At 48.6% G+C, this 22,086-nt stretch overlaps 1 protein-coding gene across 1 annotated transcript in view; it reads right to left on the minus strand.

Moving 5' to 3' along the window:
* The window catches only part of LOC147663596 (uncharacterized), a 133,114-nt gene that overhangs the window by 14,726 nt on the left and 96,302 nt on the right, over positions 1 to 22,086 (minus strand). The window contains exon 4 of the mRNA XM_086950336.1: positions 9,226 to 10,498. Within this exon, the coding sequence (XP_086806462.1) occupies positions 9,226 to 10,498 (1,273 nt within the window). The remainder of the gene's footprint in view (positions 1 to 9,225; positions 10,499 to 22,086) is intronic.

The raw sequence follows: 22,086 nt of genomic DNA on the forward strand, positions 1-22,086 counted from the left end.
AGAAAAGCCGCCTCCGGGCCACAGAGCTCTGCCTGTCCTGCCCCCCCATCCCAAGGGCCTGCATTAACACTCCTGACACTGGTAACTCTTGCCATTAGAAGTACAATGAGGCGCTTGCCGAGGATCCGCCAGTATCTGCATGTTTGTATCGTGCCACGTACAGCTCATAACTGTCTAAAAAGCGCTTGAACAGCCCCCATATTTCAGTTCTTGTTTCTTGAGAGAATGACCCACAACCCCACACACAACCCCCCCCCCCCCCACACACTCCCGCGCCGTCCCGTGTGCACATTGCACATCATTTGTCTGTGCCTCGGCATCAGACTTCAAACCACCAGCCACTTCATGCGTGCCCCACTCCCCCTAGCCCTCCCACAAAGCAAGACATTTCCCACCAGCCACTTCACGCGCTCCGCAGGTCATAAACAAGCCCATCTGCTCGTGAATCAGCCCCCCTCCCAGAGCTGCCTGTCCTTCTTCAAAGGCAGATTGTTTTCCATTGCCGACAGTTCACAGCATGGGCTGTCTACCCTCATAGTGACGCTCAGCTTTCCTGAAGTTCCATGGGTCAGTGCAGCCAAGGCTGCTGTTTAGATGGCTCCATAAAGAAGATGCTGCCATTAAATAAATATATTTAAAAAAGGAAAGAAAACCAATAAATACAGTTTTAAAGAAAGGTGCTTTAATGTTTCGTGTGTAGGGAGTTTTTCATGTTAGCTAAACACAAGGGCTTGAGTGCAGCTTTCTTTCCACTAAAGTCCTGCACCCCTCGCCTTGAGAGCTCCATGTTGCTCCCCTCACCCCATTTGCTCTCTCTTCTTAGTGTGCTGCATTTTATTCCACTCGCCCAGACCTGCTTTCTGTTGCTCCTTCCTCCTGCCCAGTACTTCTTCGTCCTTGGCTTTCTTTAGATTTTTCAAAAATTCTTCTCCCCAACCTCTGGCCTGTTGCTCTGTTGCACGTTGCTCTCCACACCTGCTCATCATAAGGGGAAGTAACAGGAGGCAATCCATCCGTCAACAGACCTCATCTCCTAGCAGCGACGAGTACTACACATTTAGGGAATGTAGCTATCTCCGTTCTTTTATTTACTACTTCATGGATTCCACATTTTTCATGCTTGTATTTTTCGCAGTGTTGTTTACTGTTTTAACTAATGTTCACACATTCACTTACATCTGTTTTTTCTTGAGAGAATGACCAACAACCGCACACACACACACACACACACACACTACCCCATCACACCCAGACACCCCCCCACACACACCTCACCCCCCCACACACACACACCTCACCCCCCCACACACACACCTCACCCCCCCACACACAACCCCACATACTTACACTGCACTTAATGCAACATACACTCCAAATACCACTCAGTGCCACATAATTACACAGCACATAATTACACTGCACTCAATGCAACATACACTCCAAACAATACCACTCAGTGCCACATAATTACACGCAACATAATTACACTCTACTGAATACAACATACACTCCCCATATTACCACAGTGCCACATAATTACACGCCACATAATTACACTCTTCTCAATGCAACGTAAATACACTCCACATAATACCACTCAGTGCCATATAATTACACACCTCATACTTGCACTCAATGCAACATAAAAACACTGTCTATCTATCCATCGCCCTCACTCTATCTATCTATCGCCCTCACTCTATCCCCCTCCCTCTATCTATCGCATCACCACAGTATCACTCAGCACCACCACAGCATCACTCAGGGGCACCACAACATCACTATGCACTACCACAGCATCACTGAACGCCACAGCATCACTCGTCGCCACCAAAATATCACTCAGCGCCACAACAGCATCAATCTGTGCAACCATTCAGCAACAACTGGTTCAAATATGTTCTCTCAATGTTTCAAGCTTCATTACAAATGTCACAAAAAGATGATATTTCACTTTTGTTCCTGGATTTTCGTCACAATAAAATACAATGAACAGAATCTTCACAAAAGTTATTTACAAATGTTTAAGATATTGTCATTATAAATTACAATAACTTTTATTTAAGTATTAATTATTAAAAAAATGTAAAGCTATTGCTATTTGTAATATCAATACATCTAAGTCACGTAAATACAACACATATTGCATTACAAATGCTATAGGGGTCACATTTGCAAAAGTTAAAACTATTGGCATTGTAAATGACAAAGCTATTAAATTCGCTATTTTCAAAACCAACACAAATAAAAAATTTGTCATTTACAATAGCTCAAACTTTCCTAATGCGAGACCTATTGCATTGCAAATGCTTGTCTAAGGATCCAACAGAGTGTTTGTCTTTGGACGCAACTGCCGGGAAGTAAATTAAGGTATGGGGTCATGTCTGCCCACATTTGGTGGTCACAGCGCCAGCAAATTAGCCGTTTTAACAGAAGCTGAGCCACAGCAGAGTCTCTTGCTAAAGTAGTCCATCTTCCAACCTTCCCTATCTGGTGGAGCTATAGGAGGGGAAGATGGGCTTCTCGAGCCATTGGGTGGTGTGCATTACCACAGTATCAGCCTTTGGGTGACAAGTCAGGGGTAAAGGTGTGTTTTCACTAGGGGCTCGGTACTTTTTATAAAGCTGATGTACCAAGGCTGTGACAGAGTTTGGAGTTTAAAGAATTTACAGCCACATGCATCAAGCTAAAAACCGGTCGAAAACGGGCAGATTCTCAGAATCTGCCCCTTTGCGACCGGTATTTTTGCATTTGGGATGCATCATCCCAAATGCAAAAATCGCAATTTAAGGAATCTCTAAATTGCGATTCCTTAAATTGCGATTACATTTAAGGAATCCCAAATTGAGATTCCTTAAATGCAATGCATCAAAGTAAAAAAAATGAGTGATTTTGCTAATAGGAGTAGCAAATTACCATGAAGTTGAACTTCATGGTAATTTGCAAAAACTTTGAAAAAAGCACTTTTGCAAATTTTTCAGTTTCATGTTGCGCACACACATGCCCTTAGGGCATGTGTGTGCCCAGCATATGTGCACAGATCAATTTCAGGGGTGCAACAGGGCTCTTTTTGACACCCTGGCACCCTCGAAATTGCATTCTCAATTTGCGATTCTCTAATTGAGAATCGCAAATTGAGAATGTCTTCCCATTCATTCCTAAGGGCCTCTAGGCCCATAGGAATGAATGGGGAGGTATACCTTAATTGCGTTTCGCAATTTGCGAGTCGCAATTAAGGAATGTTAAGAAATCGCTATTTTTTAAGCGATTTCTACATGCATAGGCTTTTGCGATTCCATAATTGAGATTCCATAAAAATCGCAATTAAGGAATTGCAAAAGCCAACATTGATGCATGTGCCAGTTAGACTTTTTTTTGCGAGTTGTGTTTGATTATGAGAATTACTTTACCTGACTTTCTGGGGGCCTCCTTAACGTTGTACAGAAAATAGTCTGCATAATTTATACTAGCAAATTAAACCACTTTGAAGCTCTTTCCACCAATGCATAAAAATGGATGACCTCGTCTGGTGAAGAGTCTGAATGAGGTGGTATGGCTGAACCCGATACATATGCTATATATTTGTCCCCATTCATCTGCAAGTTGTACATTCCCCCCGCCCCCCAAAGGAGTTCCACCTCCTCTTCTACGATGTTGTCATCGGATTAGTATGTCACCACATCAGGCCGGAGGTGGCAGAGGCACAAGATCCTGTGGAAACTGTGGCTGTGGGGCATAAGGCAGAAGTGGCTTTTTGCCACGTATAGACAGCATGTGGACACAAGGTGCACTCACCGGGCTCCTGGTCACGCACTGGACCTTACGTACACCATTTAAACTTGGTGTACTCATCGGATTGCTGGTCGCAAACTGGAATCTAACCTTTGAGACGTTGACTAAATAATATTTACGTAGTTTGGATTGGGCATTCAAGTGTATACTAGTTTGACATACTTGAATGACATTCCACCCTTTACTCAGAGCCAATAAGCCCTGATGAAGTCGTGGGGCGATACGTCTGAGCAACAAAACACGTGTTGGAAGAGAAGCAATAAAGTTTGAAAGCTTAAGTACCCTTCAGACTTGTGGGATAATTCTCAGTGGACTCTTTGTGCCATGTGCGCTCAAGGACTGTTATAATAGGATTTTAGGTCTGGAAGAACAAGACCCACCCATCCTCTCTATTTCATTCGCGCCAGATTTTCCCGCCGCCCCAGCCCGAGGCCCCGCCCCCCCGCCAGCCGATTGGCTCCCGCTCCCCCCGCAGACCCTCCCTCCCGGCTCCCTCTTAAGGGAAGCCCGACCAGTGCCAGGGAGTGACCACTGCGCCTCCCGCCCTGGTCACCCACACGCTCCTGGGCCTCCCGCCACCCCAGCCACCGAGGGCCGCCGAGCCCCCTGCCTCTCGCCACCCCAGCCACCGAGGGCCGCCGAGCCCCCTGCCTCCCCAGCCACCCGAGGACCGCGCCAGATTTTCCCGCCGCCCCAGCCCGAGGCCCCGCCCCCGCCAGACGATTGGCTCCCGCCCCCCCCCCCCGTAGACCCTCCCTCCCGGCTCCCTCTTAAGGGGAGCCCGACCAGTGCCAGGGAGTGACCACTGCGCCTCTCGGCCTGGTCACCCACACGCTCCACTGCAGCGGGAGCACCGATTGAGCGCCGAAGGTGCGCCAAAGGTAAGCCCGTCTGTGCCCGGACCGCGCCCAGCGCCAGGACCCCTGGCCCCCGCAGACCCCAGCCCACCCGCCGGACGTACGACGCCGCCACCCTCAACGCACTCCGAGTCCCGGGCTGCTACCGAGCCACCCCGAGACGCACCCACGGACCCTTCTGCTGCAACTCCTGCAAGTTCACCTGCATCCGGACCTGCACTACAACTACACCAACCAAGACGAGCAACAGCAGCAGCCACCTGAAATGCATCCTGCTCAACACCCGCACCATCCACAGGCACGCCACCAGTGTCTGGAACCTGCTCGACACCACAGCCCCAGACGTCGCCTTCTTCACGGAAACCTGGATGAACGCCTCCTCAGCACCTGACATCGCCATCGCCATCGCCATCCCAGACGGCTACAAGATCATCCGAAGGGACCGCATCAACCACACCGGAGGAGGCATCGCCATCGTCCACAGGAACACCATCCGCATCACGACCAACACCGATGACACCCTCGCAACCGCCGAGCACCTGCACTTCCAAGTCCACATCAACCCCAAGACCACCCTCAAAGGCACCCTCATCTACAGACCCCCTGGACAACGCACACAATTCAGCGAAGACATCGCCGACTTCATCAGCCCACACGCCCTCTGCTCCGCTGACTACATCCTCCTAGGGGACCTCAACTTCCACCTGGAGAACAACAACGACCGCAACACCACCACCCTGCTGGACAACCTCGCCAACCTGGGACTCAAGCAACTGGTGACCACCCCCACCCACTACGCCGGACACATACTCGACCCAGTCTTCTCATCCAGCAAGGACATCGCCTTCAGCCACGCCACCGGACTCCACTGGACGGACCACAGCTGCGTATACTTCAGCTTCGCAAGGACCACGATCCACCACCACCAGCAACAGGCTGCACGCATGAACTGGAACAAGATCACAGCCGACCAGCTCGCGTCCTCCCTGAGCATGAACCCTCCCACCAGCACAACGAACCCTAGCCAGGCGGCCACCAACCTCACGAAGTGGATCAGCGACTGCGCAGACGAGCTCGCCCCCCTGAGGACCCCGCCCAGCAGACCCGGCAGCAAGAAAGCTCCATGGTTCACCAACGAACTCAAGAGCTCCAAGAAGAACTGCTGAGCCCTCGAGAGAACCTGGCGCAGAGACCCAACACCGGACAACATGACTGCCCTCAAGCTCGCCACCCGAAAACACCACCAACTCATCCGCGCCACCAAGAAAACTGCATTCAAGGAACGACTGGACAACAACGCACACAACAGCAAAGAACTCTTCAACATTGTCAAAGAGCTCTCCAACCCCAACGCCGGAAACAACGACATCACCCCTTCGCAAGACCTCTGCAACTCCCTCGCCTCCTACTTCCACAACAAGATCGCGGACATACACAACAGCTTCAACACTCAACGGACGAACACCACGACCGAACCACCGCCCCCCACCACCACCCTCCGCGCCTGGACTCCGATCAGCACCGAAGACACCGTCCGCACGATGAACTCCATCCACTCCGGATCCCCGACCGACCCCTGCCCTCACCACGTCTTCAACAAGGCAGACGCGATCATCGCACCCCACCTGCGGGACATCATCAACACCTCCTTCGACACCGCTACCTTCCCGGAGAGCTGGAAGCACGCCGAACTCAGCGCTCTACTCAAAAAGCCATCGGCTGACCCCACCGACCTCAAAAACTACCGCCCCATCTCGCTGCTCCCGTTTCCTGCAAAAGTCATCGAGAAGACCGTCAACAAGCAGCTGGCCGCCTTCCTCGAGACGAACGGATCCCTCGACCCCTCGCTGGCTTCCGGGCCAACCACAGCACCGAGACCGCCCTGATCGCAGTCACCGATGACATCCGAGCACTGCTCGACAACGGAGAAACAGCGGCCCTCATCCTCCTCGACCTCTCCGCAGCCTTCGACACTGTCTGCCATCGTACCCTAGTACATCGCCTCAGCAACGTCGGAGTCCAGGAGAAGGCACTGGAGTGGATCATCTCCTTCCTCGCCGGAAGGACACAGAGAGTCCGCCTCCCTCCGTTCAGATCTGAAGCCACCGAAGTCATCTGCGGCGTCCCTCAAGGCTCCTCGCTCAGTCCAACCCTCTTCAACATCTACATGAGCGCCCTCGCAGACATCGCACGCCAGCACAACCTCAAAATCATCTCCTAAGCCGACGACACCCAGCTGATCCTCTCCCTTACCAACGACCCCGCCACCGCCAGAGCCAACCTTCACGAAGGCATGAAAGAGGTAGCCGAATGGATGAAGAACAGCCGCCTGAAACTGAACTCAGATAAGACGGAAGTCCTCATCCTGGGATCCTCACCCGCCTCTTGGGACGACTCCTGGTGGCCCCCCGCCCTAGGCAGCGCACATAAACCAACAGACCACGCACGCAACCTGGGCTTCATCCTGGACTCCTCCCTCTCCATGACCAGACAAGTCAACGCCGTCTCCTCGTCGCGCTTCAACATCCTGCGCATGCTACGTAAGATCTTCCGGTGGATCCCCACCGAGACCAGGAAGACGGTCACTCAGGCCCTCGTCACCAGCCGTCTGGACTACGGCAACACCCTCTACGCCGGAACCACCGCCAAACTCCAGAAGAGACTCCAGCAGATCCAGAACGCCTCAGCACGACTCATCCTGGACATCCCCCGTCGCAGCCACATCTCCAGACACCTGAGAGACCTGCATTGGCTCCCGGTCAACAAGAGAATCACCTTCCGTCTCCTCACCCACGCACACAAAGCCCTACACAGCCAAGGCCCAGGATACCTCAACAGCCGCCTCAACTTCTACGCTCCCAAACACCAGCTTCGATCGACCAGCCACGCCCTCGCCGCCGTCCCCCGCATCCGTAGAGCCACCACAGGGGGACGGTCCTTCTCCTACCTCGCCGCCAAGACATGGAACTCCCTCCCCACCCACCTCCGCCTGACCCAGGACCACCTCGCCTTCAGGAAGCAACTCAAGACCTGGTTGTTCGAGCAGTAGCAGACCCCCCCACCCCCCAGCGCCTTGAGACCCTCTGGGTAAGTAGTGCGCTATATAAATGCAATGATTGATTGATTGATTTATTGAGGGTCTGGAGGTTCACTGTATTACTTTTACCCACCCAGATCAAGGACCTTAGGAGCCTGTCCGATAGTTTAAAGGTTGATATAGTGATTGGACAAATCAAATTCTGTAATGTGTATAGGCATCCATGGAGGAGGACCATGTTGGCTTTGCCACTTGGTTTGTTTTCCTTTTAACCCTGATGAAGTCATGGGGTGATACGGCTGAGCGATGGAACGTGCTGGCAAAGTGCAGAGAAGCAATAAAGATTGGAAGCGCGACTACGGAACCTCAGACTTGTGGAATAATTCTCAGAAGACTCTTTGTGCCATGTACGCTCAAAGACTGTTGTTGTGCTAAAACATTTAAGTGGATTAAGGGTGTGGGGTGATTACCCTTCCTTTGAGCACCGGGACTGTATTATAAATGGGTGCAAGCCGTAATTTTGTGGGGTATTAAAAGTAAGGCTCCCGGTTTTCCATTTTTACGGATTTTTACAGATAAATTCAGACAGAAAACAATGTGTTTTCTCTGTGCATTTATTTTTAAAAGTGAATAAATACTGAAAATTGTGCTTCTTTTAAGTGACTCTCCATGCTTTCTTTCATGAATTATAGGCCAGCAGCTGAGCAGATGGACAGACAGCATGGGAAATTAAAAAACAGGATGAAATTTCTTTAAATAACGGTATATGTTCACATACATTTATGGTATAATGCTATTATTTACCAGTTAATGTATTATGTAATGTTTGGCAGCTTAAATATCTAAAACACGACAGAAATCAAAGTATGAGTGCGTGTCTAGCAGTTAAATAGATGTGTATGGTTCTACAACTTAATTTATACGCAAAACACAAAACAAATATGGATAAATACAGAGAAAATGGCCCCAAAGAAATATGGATAAATACAGGCGGAAATGGCCAATAAATAAATACCATAAAACCGGGTGCCCTAATTATAAGTGAGCCCCAGCGTTCTCCAGTCACCCTTTACTTTGTTTCATACTTGTCCCAAAGGTCACACATAAGAGCAGGCAAGCTAGCACTCAATTTAGCCCCCAGGGAAGTCAAACAACTGTGGTAATATGTATATGGTTGTATCACTGACCATATAGAGCCCAAGCTAAATTAATTAAACAAAGATAATAGGGGAAAACCAGTACATTCAAGAGAAAGGGATAGAAGGGCTAATTGATCAGCGGTACAGAATCAAGAAACTAATGAAGCAAATTTTTCCAGCCCACACAGTTAAAGAGAAAAAAAAATGTAAAGAGAGCGCATCTGAGCAGGGAAAGGTTGTTCACATACATATATGCACAGTACCAGCTTCACAAAACTGAGTTTAACTATAGATGCAATTCCAAGTCTCTTCACTAGGTGGCACAGTACATACAAGTTGAAAATGAAAGCAAGGATGTAAAAGCAGCTGGGGTGATTTATTTTTTATTTTTTTTACTTACTGTTTAGCCGTCGTGAGCTGGACTCCCTTCTCTGGGACTTGATTTCTGGAAAGCTCCACTCAACATCCTTCTCATTCTCCATTTCTCTTCTAGTCTTTTCCTGTGGCGTCTCCTCAGGTTCCTCTATCCTCCACTTCTCATCAAAAGAGTCGAGGTTCGCATTCACTTCTGCCACATTCTTCGGCGAATCCCAAGGATCCACCATATCTTTGATACTTGTGGAGTCCACTATCGTTATTTCAGAGTCTTTGGATTTCAAGACCTCCTTGGGTTCCTCAGATTCTTGTGCGTCATCAGAAACCTCAGATTCAATTATTTCTTGAGGGTCCTTCAATTCCGTCATAGTCAGCTCAGGATCTTTGGATTGCACCATCCCCGTGGACTCTTCGGGCGTGAATGCCACTGCCTCCGGGTCTTTGCATTCTACAATAATTTCCTCAAGTTTGTTGGATTCTACTAACTTCAGAGAATCAGTGGAGTTTTCAGAAAAGGTTTTTGGCAATTTGTAATCTACAACAATTTTCTCAGGACATTTGTAAGGAACAATTTCCTGGGTGGCTTTGGATTCTGTTGCAGTTATGTCTCGGAATTTGGATTCGGCTATACTTTCTTCAGTATCTTTGGACTGAAATATTTGCTGAAGATCTTTGGATTTTACTGTCACCGTGTCAAATGTCCACTCCGCTGCTTCAGGAATTCTCACCCTTTCCTCCTCTTCATAACAATGGGCCGTCACATCCTGCTCTTTAATAAAATCCTGTAGGAGACACTTAGGCTTGAAGACTTCAATGGGGCTAGCTGGCGTTTTAAACCCACTATCTTTTATTTCCAGTGCTCTTGGTGCAGATATACCCTCGATACTTGACAGGTCAGAAGCTTGAGGCTCAAGCCATTCAGGCATTTTTAGAGGAGAACCCCTCTTCTGCAGCTTGATATCCCCTCCATTTTTACGGCAAGAAATCTTTTTCAGTTTGTTATCAGTCTCATCATCCATGCCAAGCTGTTTAGCAGAAAACTTCCTTTTACAAGATTTCTCCAGCTTCACCTCATCAGGACCAATAGCCAACAGTGATGCTGGGAAAGTTGGGCATTCAAGGAGCAAGTTTTCCGTACTGCCTCGAGTCACACCCATCTTCTGCTTGACGATTTTGTTCTTTTTTCCTGGGTGAAGGGCATGCGAGTCAGAGGAGTGGGAGGATGCCCAACTGTCACTGTCCAAAGTGCTACCTGTGCTGTTACGGGGGCTGCGATTGGTTCGAGTCCATGGCTCATGCTGAAAGAGAATAAAGGGTGTTTTAGCACCTCAAAGACACCATAGTATACAAGCTGCAGCAAAAACAATGTTTTTCAACATTTCACATGGGATGACAGAAGAGTGAAGATTAGAGAGTAGTCGAAAGTGTGCAAGCCCACATTTTTTGGGCCCTTAAAATGTGCAGCCGGTGGCCCAGGTAACATGCATCTACTAACAATGATCAACTAACAATGGTATGTGTTCAGCTCATTCCACATCTTTTGTATGCAGACATGTGGCAATGTTCAGCATTACAACTGAGTGAATCCACCTCACAAAAATGCATTAACTGATAAGAGAAAAAACTGATATCCCGCTTACATTTCCGTTTCCCCTCCCGATTAGTTAGCCACCTAACACATAGCCGGCGCCAAAGAGGGTAAACGACGAGGAAAGGCTCAGTGTACACCAGAGATGTAGGTTGGAATCAGAGTTCGCTTAAGAATAGGTTACAGAATAACTGGAGACATACGGACAGACCAGGAAGAGGGGCGGGGGAGGAAGAGTAATTTAGTTAGGGAATAAAAGTGTAAATATATGTCAAGGTAAATTAAGAGATGTAAACAGTTCATTGTTGAGATAGCATTGTAATTTTCAAACCATGTAAATAATGGTTGGGGAGGATTGGAGTATGATTATCCACTTATGAGGAAAGATGTGTTGATATTACACCTAAAATGAAAATGCCAAGAATCATTGATATACTGGAATTTACTTTTAACTATAGCAAAATAAAGTTTGTTGCAAAAAAGAAAACTGATAGAGAAAAAAATCTCTGGTAAGAGGCTCATATCAATTCCAATAGATAACCAAGCAGAAGAAAGGACCTGCGATTGTTACTTTATAAAATAGAAATTATGATGCAAACAGCAATTGTCCAGAAGATCTAGAATCTACAGACCACTGGACATAAGATCTAGGATCCACAGACCAATTCATATAATAGGAACACGGTTCAGGTATCCCATGAGTTGCGCCCTTGTTACTCCGATCCAATTGTGAAGGATATCCCGTCCACCTTATTACAAGTACACTAGAAAATAATGCAAATAGGACTAGCAGAACACTCGGAGTAACCGGTTTGCCAAACTCTAAATCAGAAGAGATACAATCCAACAGCAATAGGAGTGTACTGCAAGCCACTATTCTTCAGGGGCCATATAAAGGGGCCAAGGAAGAGGAGTGTGAATGGGATGGCATCATAGTGAGTAGGGATGGTGTGAAAATTTGGCAGTTACAGGGCATTCGGCAGATTGGCTGAGAGAGGAAACCTGTAACAAATGTTTTGCGGCCTGCAGTGATTTAGATTCACAAGCTGTACCCTTTTCAGCCTTTTAATGTTAGGTCAGGACCATTCACTTTTTTTTTTTACTTTACATTTGTTTCCTCTTGGAGTGTGAATAGAATGACTCGTGATCACGTCCACAAAAACCACAGTGCCTCAGGACACGTGCACTAGATGTTATTATTTTTTCTCCTCGCCTGCATGGTATTCGGTGTTTGTGTGCCAATTAGAAGTTTACATGAAACCATTCTAGAAGTATTTTTTTTCCGAAGACCATCCAACTACTGTCCTACAAAAGGGGAGGTCCCGTTTTACTCTATTCTACACCAGTTCATTCTACGTCACTTTACTCTGCATCACTGTACGCCACTGCACTCTACAACAATCCACTCCACGCCACTCTACTTTGCACCACTGCACTCTACAAAACTCTACTCGGCAGCACTGCACTCTCTGTCACTCTACTCTGCGCCACTCTTTTCTATACCACTGCTCTCTACTCTGCACCATTCTACGCCAATGCACTCTACCCCACTCTGAACAACTGCACTCTAAACCACTCCAGTCTAGGCCACTCCTGTTTTCAATACTGCCATCCACGCCACTACTCTGTACTACTCCACTCTACCCTGCACCACTCCTCCCTTTGCCACTTAACTCTACTCCTGAAACAATCTACTCTACACCACTGCACTTTACGCCAATTCAATGTACACCACTTTACTCAAAACCAATGCACCCTTTGCCACTATATCCACTCCAACTAATTTGCACCACTGCTCTTTTCGCAACTATACTCTACAACATTCTACTCTATGCCACTTTACGCTACTTCACTCTACACCATTCCATGCTACATCTATGCCATTCTTTTCTAATCTGCACCACTGTACTCTACCTAACTGCTCTCTGCCCATCTCTATGCCACTGCACTCTGCATGACAGCACTCTACGCCACTGCACCATTCTACTGTGCCAATGCACTCCACATCACTTCACTCTGCAACACTGCTCTTTCTGCCGCTGAAATCTACATAACTATGGGCAAGATGTAGGTGGCCATTTACCGGCCACCGACCGGTAAATGGGTTTTTGGGATGTAGGGAGCCAATTTTACCGATTCAGTAAATTTACCAATGCTGTTAAATACCGAATCAGTGTTTTTACCAATTCGGTAACTTTTAGATGTAGGTGGGACTCTTCTGAGTCCCAAAGGCCTTTCAGATTCGGTATTTTACCACCCAATCCAATTGGGTGGTAAAATACCGAATCCAGGTGTGCATGCACACCTATGACATGTGACAGACAGACATGCCCTTAGGGAATGTCTCTGTGCCACATGGCACACATGCCTGTATTTGGGGTGCTAGAGGGTGTCAAAGTGACACCCCCTGCACCCTTGCTGGAATCGGTATTTACCGAAATCGGTAAATACGGATTCGGTAATGCCCATTGATTCCTATGGGCTTCAATGCCCGTAGGAATCAATGGGCATTACCGAATCGGTATTTACAGAATTGGTAAATACCGAATCTTAACGATTCGGTATTTACCGATTCTGTATTACCTACACCCCCCCTCTATTTTACCACTTCTTAAATACCGAATCGGTACAATTCGGTATTTAAGAAGTGGTAAAATAAAATTACCTACATCTAGGCCTATATTCTGCATTACTCCACTCTATACCACTGTACTCTGATAATCCACCCTAATCTACTGTGAACCGCTACACTATACAACACTCTACTCTATACCACAGCACTCTACGCCACTTCACTCTACTCTGAAAAAATCTACTCTATGCGCCACTGTAGTCTATTCCACTCTGCACCACTGCACTCTACGCCACTATTTTAAAATGCTGCACTGGATGTCACTGCACTTTACAACAATGCTTTCTATACCACTTTACTCAAAATCAATGCACGTTATGCCACTGCACTCTAAGCCAATCTACTCTGCCCTACTGCACGTCACTACACTCTACGCCACTGCACTCTGTACCTCTCTACAGCAAAGCACTCTCTACCACTCATTCTACACAATGCCACTCTATTCTGTACCACTGCACTCTATGACACTACACTCTACGCCACTTTACGCCTCTACTCTGCACCACTCTACTCTATGCCAGGGCACCTTACCCCACTCTACTATGCACTACTTCACTCTTCCCCACTACACTCTACACCACCCCAGTATAGGCCCACTCCACACCACTCTACTCTGAACCACTGCACTCTTAAACAATCTACTCTATGCCACTGCAATCAACACAGTGACTATTCTACCCCACTCTACTCTATGCCATTGCGCTCTATCCTGCACCAGTATACTACACGACTCCACTCTACTCTGAAACAATCTACTCTATGCCACTGCACTCTACCCGACGGCAGTCCTGGCTATGCCATTGTTCTCTAAACCACTGAACTCTACGTAAATGTACTCTACACCACTTTACTCAAAGCCAATGCACCCTACTCGAACTACTGTGCACCAGTGCAGTTTACGCTACTCCACTCTACAACAGTCTTCTCTATGCTACTGCACTCTACACCAATGCATACTACATCACTCTGCGTCACTGAACTCCACGCCACTATTCTACTCTGCATCATTTCTACATGTACTTCACTCCATGTCACTGCTCTCTGTACCACTACAACCCTGCACTCTGAGACTACTCTCAATGATTGCACTCTACAACCCTGCCATCTGACACTCTACTCTGCTGCACTCTACACCACTTCATTCTAAGCCACTATACTCTGCGCCACTGAACTCTACTCTGCACAGCTCTACTCTATGCCACTGCACTCTAAACCAATGCACTCTACACCACTTTACTCAAAACCATTGCAGTCTAAGCCACTGCGCTCTATGCCAATCCACTGTACTTTAAGCCACTTCACTCCAGGCCACTCGACTACACTAAACTCTATGACACTCCACTCCATGATACTCAACTCTATGATGCTCTACTCCGGTAAAGTCTGCTCAACGGACATTCTACAACGCTCTATGCAGTTCTCTCTAAGCAACTCCGTGACACTTTACTTCACTCTATTCTCTGGCACACTACTCCGCTCTACGTCACTCTACAACTGTACTTCACGCAACACCCTCTACGTTACTTCACTGTACACGGCTCAACACTCTACTCCCTCCACGACAGTCAACAACACTGTATGATTCTCCACGACACTCCACTACTCTCCATGCCAATCAGCTCTACTGTGCGCCACTCCACACCATTCCATGACACTCCACTCTACTATACTCCACTGACATTTAGCCACGCTGAATAGTAGCAACTCTAGTGTACAACAGTGCTAAAACATTTTGTCAAAGAAATAGCTCTTACTTATGTGCGATCTAGTGGCTTTGATCCTGCCTATTTTGAGGATCAATCATTCATACTGTATTTGTAAAGCATGACATCACCACCATGAGGGTATACAGGCACTGGGCTGAGTTTTTCAGTTGAAGTCGAGTAAAGTGGAGCCAACTTTTGAAAGACCGCAACCACGTCCTCGTTGCAAAAGCTCTTCCTCTCACACACTTTAACTTGCCACTAAGACAGTTCTGGAATTGTAATGGTTCCAAGTGGGACTTCTCACATTTACAGTAAACACTAATGCGCGGAGCAGTTTGATCATTTGTACAAAGAAGTATTGACATTTCAGTTGAGCTACCCTCTTGCCTACGCAATTGTCTAAATATGGGTAAACATGAATCTTTCCTTGGCATAAATACTTTGTGAACACTTTCAGCTCAATTTTATGCTTTGCTAGTAAAGTTTGATACCCATCATAAACAGGAAATATTTGCAGTGAATCCTTAAGATCCAAACCTCCCAGGTTGTGTCCCTGCTCTAATAGTGGTACATCTTCTTGGAGCTTCTCATTTTGAGACGGATTCTGGTCATGTGTTTGTTGCGAAGACGCAACCCCAAAATCAGTCTGCCTTCCTGGGGGGATGAGGAAGTACAGGAGATTACACTTCGGTCCTCTCTCTGCAGCTGGCACCGATGAGATTGCTCCATTTTGTAGTAAAGCAGCAACATCTTTAAACAGTAATAAAAGATGAATTGTGTTTGTTTTGTTCCGTTTTTTAGGGTGATGATGCAGTATGGTGTGAAGTTTTACGCAATATGAGTATTTGTGTTGAACTGTTCAAAGTACCTACTGATCGGAGGTTATTTGGGTCTTTTAAACACTTGCAGAATTTACTTAAGTCAATTACAGGGTGTGTACATTGATTCATTTCCAGTTCATGGGTAGAGTACATATATATGTAGATGTATTGCAACGAGAAATGGAGATGAGCAGATGGCCATATCGCAGCTCCCAAGGGGCTGTAGAGAGGAAAATGTCCAGACTGATACAACCCACAAACACAGATGTGTTTTTTGCATTGACACACAATAACAATAGCCCTGTGTCTTCTTGATGTATTTATTAGCTTATCTATAGTGGGTAACAAATAGTTTACCTGTTGGTGTAGTTTTGCAGCTTGAAGATCTTTCTGGATTCACTATGCTGTGCATTATTCCGCGGTCTAGTGGTTGAGTCCGGCATCTTAGTCTTTTTTTTTTTTGTAGCCCAGGTGGGCGTCGACGTCCCACCTTCTAGTGTACTTCCTGTGATGTTGGCACGCTTCCTGCTGAAGCTCCCACCTTTAAGCGCCATCTTCGGATTCTTTTTTCTTGTTTCTGTGTCCTGTTAATGAATCCTTGGCAATATTTTCAAGTTCTTCCTTAAAGTAAATGATTTTCCACTTTGTCTCTTAAAGTGTCTTTTTTTTCTCTTATTCCTTGTATTTCCACCTTCTGCTCCTGCCTCATCTTTCTGGCGGAGGTGGGTGGGTTCGCTAGTGAATCCAGAAAGATCTTAAAGCTGCAAAACTACACCGAAAGGTAAGAAACTATTTGTTTTTCAGCGTGAATCTTTCTGGGTTCACTATGCTGTGCATAGACTTTGTATCGGTTTGTTATGTTTGTGGCAGCTGGGTGGAAGAGGAGCGTTGGTTGTTGAATATATGTTGAAGCAATTTCTGTCCTACTTGTGCTTCCTTGTTCATTTGTATATCCACACAGTAGTGCTTAGTGAACATGTGCACTGAAGCCCATGTTGCCGCCAGGCATATGTCTTGAATGGGTGTGTTAGCCAGGAAGGCTATTGTTGCTCCCTTCACCCTGGTAGAGTAGGCTCGTGCCCCCTCTGCTAGTTCTTGGCCTGCCTGTTTGTGGCAGAATTGGATAGTTTGTGCAATCCATCGTGCAATGGTGCCTTTTGTTACTGGTCTACCCAGGAAACTGCTTGCGAAGGACACAAAGAACTGCTTTGTTTTCCTGTGCTCCTTAGTTCTTTCCATGTAATGCATTACTGCTCTTCTAGCGTCCAGAGTGTGCAGTGCCCTTTCTGCGCTTGTGGATGGTTTCTGAAAGAAGCTTGGTATTTGTACGCTCTGGTTCATGTGGAACCTGGACACCACCTTTGGCATAAAGTGTGGGTCAGTTCTCATTACCACCCTATCATTATGTATTTGAATGTAGGGTTCTTGCAGTGTTAGCTCTTGCAACCCTGTGCAGCGAGGGGATAGCTACCAGAAAGGCTGTCTTCATTGTTAGCATTTGTAGGGATGCCTTCTGGATGGGTTCAAAAGGCGCGTTCATAAGCTCTGTTAGGACTAAATTAAGGTTCCATGCCGGTGGCGGCATCCTCTTAGGTGGTGCGATCCTTTTTGCCCCTTCCAGGAATCGCTTTACTACTTGAGATGTAAAGAAGCTCTTTCCTGTCTCTCCTCTTGTGTAGACTACTATCGCTGCTAGGTGTACGCTTAGCGAGGATGAACTTAGTTTAGCTTTCAGCAGGTGCGTGAGAAATTTTAGCACAGTTGATTCCTTTGTCATCTTCTTGTGTAGTTTCTTCTTGCTGCACCATTGTGTGAACCTCTTCCATTTTGCCACATAGCACCTTCGTGTCGTAGGTCTCCTTGCCTCTCGTAGCACCCGCAGGTTGCTCTCAGGTAGCCTTAGGTATGCAAACTATGACTTCAGGAGCCATGCCGCTAGGCTGAGGCTCTCTGGCTCTGGGTGTAGTACTTCTCCGTTTTGCATGGAGAGTAAGGGCCAGATCCAGGGGGCTTATATTTTACAGATTCTGTAAATTTACCGAATCGGTAAAATACCGAATCGGTATATTTACCGATTCGGTAAATCCACATGTATGTGGCACTCCTAAGAGTGCCACAGGCCCTTAAGAATCGGTATTTTACCACCCAATCCTATTGGGTGGTAAAATACCGAATTCAGGTGTGCATGCACACCTGTGCAATGTGACACACAGACATGCCCTTAGGGCATGTATGTGTGCCACATGTCACACAAGCCTGTACTTGGGGTGCTAGAGGGTGTCAAAGTGACACCCCCTGCACCCTTGCTGGAATCGGTATTTACCGAATCGGTAAATACCGATTCGGTAATGCCCATTGATTCCTATGGGCTTCAATGCCCCTAGGAATCAATGGGCATTACCGAATCGGTAAATACCAAATCCTACCGATTCGGTAATTCTTAAAATTCGAATTACCTACATCTCCCCCCTTCCTATTTACCGACTCAAATAACGAATCGGTAAAATTCGGTATTTAAGAGTCTGTAAATAGGAATTACCTATATCTGGCCCAGGTCTTTTCTTTTCCCGAACTTGTGGGTGGGTCCCTGTGCCATTTCCATTATTTGTGAGTACCAAGTCTGTCTTGCCCACTGTGGTGCCACCAGGATCAGTGTCATGTTGCTGGTTCTGCACTTGTTGAGCACCCTGTGTATCAGTGGTATCGTGGGAAAAGCGTAGGCAAATGTTTTCGACCAGCTTATCCATAGGGCATTTCCCTGGGATCGTTCCCCTGGTTGCCTGGATGCGAAGTATCTGCATTTTGCTTCTGGTGTTTCGCAAATAGGTCTATTGTCGGTGTTCCCCACCTCCTGAATAGCCTTTGCGTTTCCTGTGCATTGAGCTCCCACTCGTGGGAAGCTGAAGTCTGTCTGCTGAGCCAGTCTGCTTCCACATTGTCCTTCCCTGGTAGGTGTATGGCTAGCAGGTCTATTTTGAGTGGGATGGCCCATCTCCATATTTCCTGCGCTAGGTTGGATAGTGCGACTGATTGTGTTCCTCCCTGTTTGTTGATGTAGAACATCTTTGTTGTGTTGTCTGTTTGGTTGAGGGGTAGTGGCTTGGATGCCGAGGGGAATGGCAGCGTGAGCCCGGAGCTCCGCGCCCGATCCCCACTAGCATCCTGTAAATAGCACGGAATCTGGCGTGCGAGGCGGCATCCTGGAAGCACGGAACGTCGAAAGAGACGGGACCCCAGGAACCGGGTTTACAGTCTCTCCGGCGAGGAAACACCGAGGTGGCGCAGGAACCACCTCTCGAGACGACTTGGCCCCAAAATGGCGGACGGCGTCCGGAGCCGGAGCGGCCGGTGATCGAGGGAGAGCAGCGGCCCCTCTGGACGCTTCGGAGGGAGTGACGGTGCCGCCCGGGACCCCCCCCCCCCCCCCGATTGATGCCAGTAACGAGAGCCGGGACTGGGACCCCTGAAGGCAGGGGGAGACTCGTCTGCTGGCCGGCTGCCAGCAGACGAGAGCAAGATGGTGGCCATCCAGCGAATAGGGGAGTGAGGGAGTCACGGCACACTCAGGCGATGTGAGCGGACCAGGACCACGGAGGGCAGCGCACGATCGGCGCGGGAGCGGCCTATCAAGAGAGCGGTTCCTCTGCCCACCTGGTGAGCGGAACCCCCGAACACTCGAGACCGGAGTGCAGCGAGCCTGACCAGGCCGCGGGAGGATGGTCAGAGAACGGCGATGAGGCGAGGAGCAACTTTCGCCGGCGCCCTGGAATTGCGAAGCCAGGGACACCGAGCAGCGCGGACTCTGCAAGCGTTGTTAGGAGCAGAGGAGACTGGCGCTCTGACCGACCAGGGAGTGCAGAGAGAGAGAGCCCTGGTGAGAAGACTGGTTTATGACAGCCCTGGGGTTCAGACACCAGCGGCGCTAGCAGTGGAGGTGCGCGCCAAGGAGTGCGAATCAGGGGGAGAGCCCTCCGTGGGGATTTAGCCTGCACACAGGACACCGGAAGCGGCAGCCTTTACGGGAGGGCCCGGAGACTGTGGTGGAGGACTCTAAAACGGGGTCTTGACACTAGGGCCCGGACAGTGGTAGCGTTTGGAGGCCTGTGACGCATGGGGCTCTGCAATAACACCGGCGGCAAGAGCGGAGATACAAGAGTAACCAGAGGCTACGCTGCGCACTGGGGGTGACCGGAGGGAAGATAGCGTGGTGCCTGGGGACCCACGAAACCCTGGAGGAGTGACGGCCTGCAAAACGCCGGAGGGCTGAATGGTGCACTGGAGCTGGCCGGGCCCAGAAGCGAAGACCTGCATGAACCTGGACTATAGTCGGCCCCGCGGAACTGGAGGCTAGGATAAGGAGGAGCTGTCCCACGTTTGGGGCATTGAATGCTGCCAGACTCCTGTGAGCTGAGGTGAACTGGCAAGATGGGGAAACCTAAGGGACGAGTGGATGGTGCTGCCGGTTCTGATGTGCCAGACGGCACAACGCAAAACCCAATGGATCTACAACAACTACAAGACCGAATCCTAGACGCCATAAGGACCACGAAAAACGTTCAACAGGATATAGCTCAGGTGGCGTCGGGCCTCGGGCTCCTTTGAGCGGACCATGATAAACTGAAAGACAGGGTCAAAAGTACAGAGGATACACTGCAGGAGATGGTGCCTGAGCACAAGTCTATGGAGGGGCGATTGGTGGATGCACTCGACCGAATACAAGCGCTGGAACGAAGAGCGGAGGATGCAGAAAATCGCAGCAGGCGTAATAACGTGCGCTTGGTGGGTCTGCCGGAGAAAAAAGGAGAGGACATGGTGAGATACCTCGACTCGACAACTGGCTGCGGACGGAAGTGGCGCCAGAGGGTCTTTCACCCTTCTTCACCCTGGAAAGGGCGCACTGAGTCCCGGCTAGGCCCCCTAGGCCGGGCCAACCGCCCGCACGGTGGTGACAAAACTGTTGCAATATAAAGACAGGGACTGGTTGCTACAAAGGGCCAGAGATGTAGGTCCATTTCAGGTTGATAATAGCAACGTGACGCTGTTCCCTGATTTTACATTTGAAACTAAGAAACTGCGAGCCTCTTTCCTATCGCTCAAACGAGAACTCCGTGCAGAGGGAATAAAGTACTTGCTTCTCTTCCCAGCCAAGCTTAGGATTGAAGTGGATGGCAAGGTGCTCTTCTTGACATCGGCAGATGACTGGGCATGGTGGGATACTTATAAAGCTGGAACGGATGGGGAGAAATATCGAGCTGAAGAGGCGAAGCGCCAGCAGCCAGTGCGGAAATCGCAGAGGATCCGGAAGCACCGGCAAAGGTCCAGGAAACCGACAGAATCACAAACGGGAGAGGAGAGCGGCACTGCAGGCGGTGGTGGACCTGTCGGGAGTGGGGAGTACCCGCTCACGCAAGAGTTCGGACTCGGAGGAACACCGTACAGGGTCGGAAACGGATCTGTCAGAATTTGGCGGCGCAAAGGGCCCAGTGGTAACGCCGCAGACATAGGAAGAAATTATCAAGGTCTAAGGATGGAGACAAACGATTTTTCTGTGTGCGGCTTCTGGGGACGCCGGAAGCTCCCGATGCAACAACAAACAATGGAGCAGCTGAGATACTCGTGAGTGACTTGGGGGATTGCGGGCGGAGGTGGTTGGGACCGTGGTAACCACCCTCGGGGTCGAGTAGCGCCCCATCGGCCCATAAGGCCACCGTAGTGTAGACTGCGGTTTTGTCGGGTGATTGTGGGGGATTAGTTAGTCATTGTTTAAAGTTTGGATGGGAGCTACTTTACCGAAGTCAGGTCCTGTTCTGGGGGGAGGATGCCGAGAGTAGTTGGGGTGGCTCAAGGCGAAGAACATGGGGGGGAAGAGACAATTGTTTTGAGGTTGGCTTTGGGGTGGGGGGGCACCGATACGTACGCCTGGACATGGACTTCTACAGTTACATACAGCTCACTGTGGGACTATAGCTAACTCTGGAACAATGAAATGTGTGACCTGGAATGTGCGGGGACTACACACTATGGCAAGATGGCACAAGGTGCATGCTTATTTAGTTCGTAGGGGGGTTCAGATCGCACTGTTACAAGAAACACACCTAACAAAACAAGAGGGTGTTGCGCAACAGCGAAGGTGGAGAGG

This window comes from Lissotriton vulgaris, unplaced genomic scaffold, assembly GCF_964263255.1.
Source record: "Lissotriton vulgaris unplaced genomic scaffold, aLisVul1.2 SCAFFOLD_1742, whole genome shotgun sequence".
Lineage (NCBI taxonomy): Eukaryota > Metazoa > Chordata > Amphibia > Caudata > Salamandridae > Lissotriton > Lissotriton vulgaris.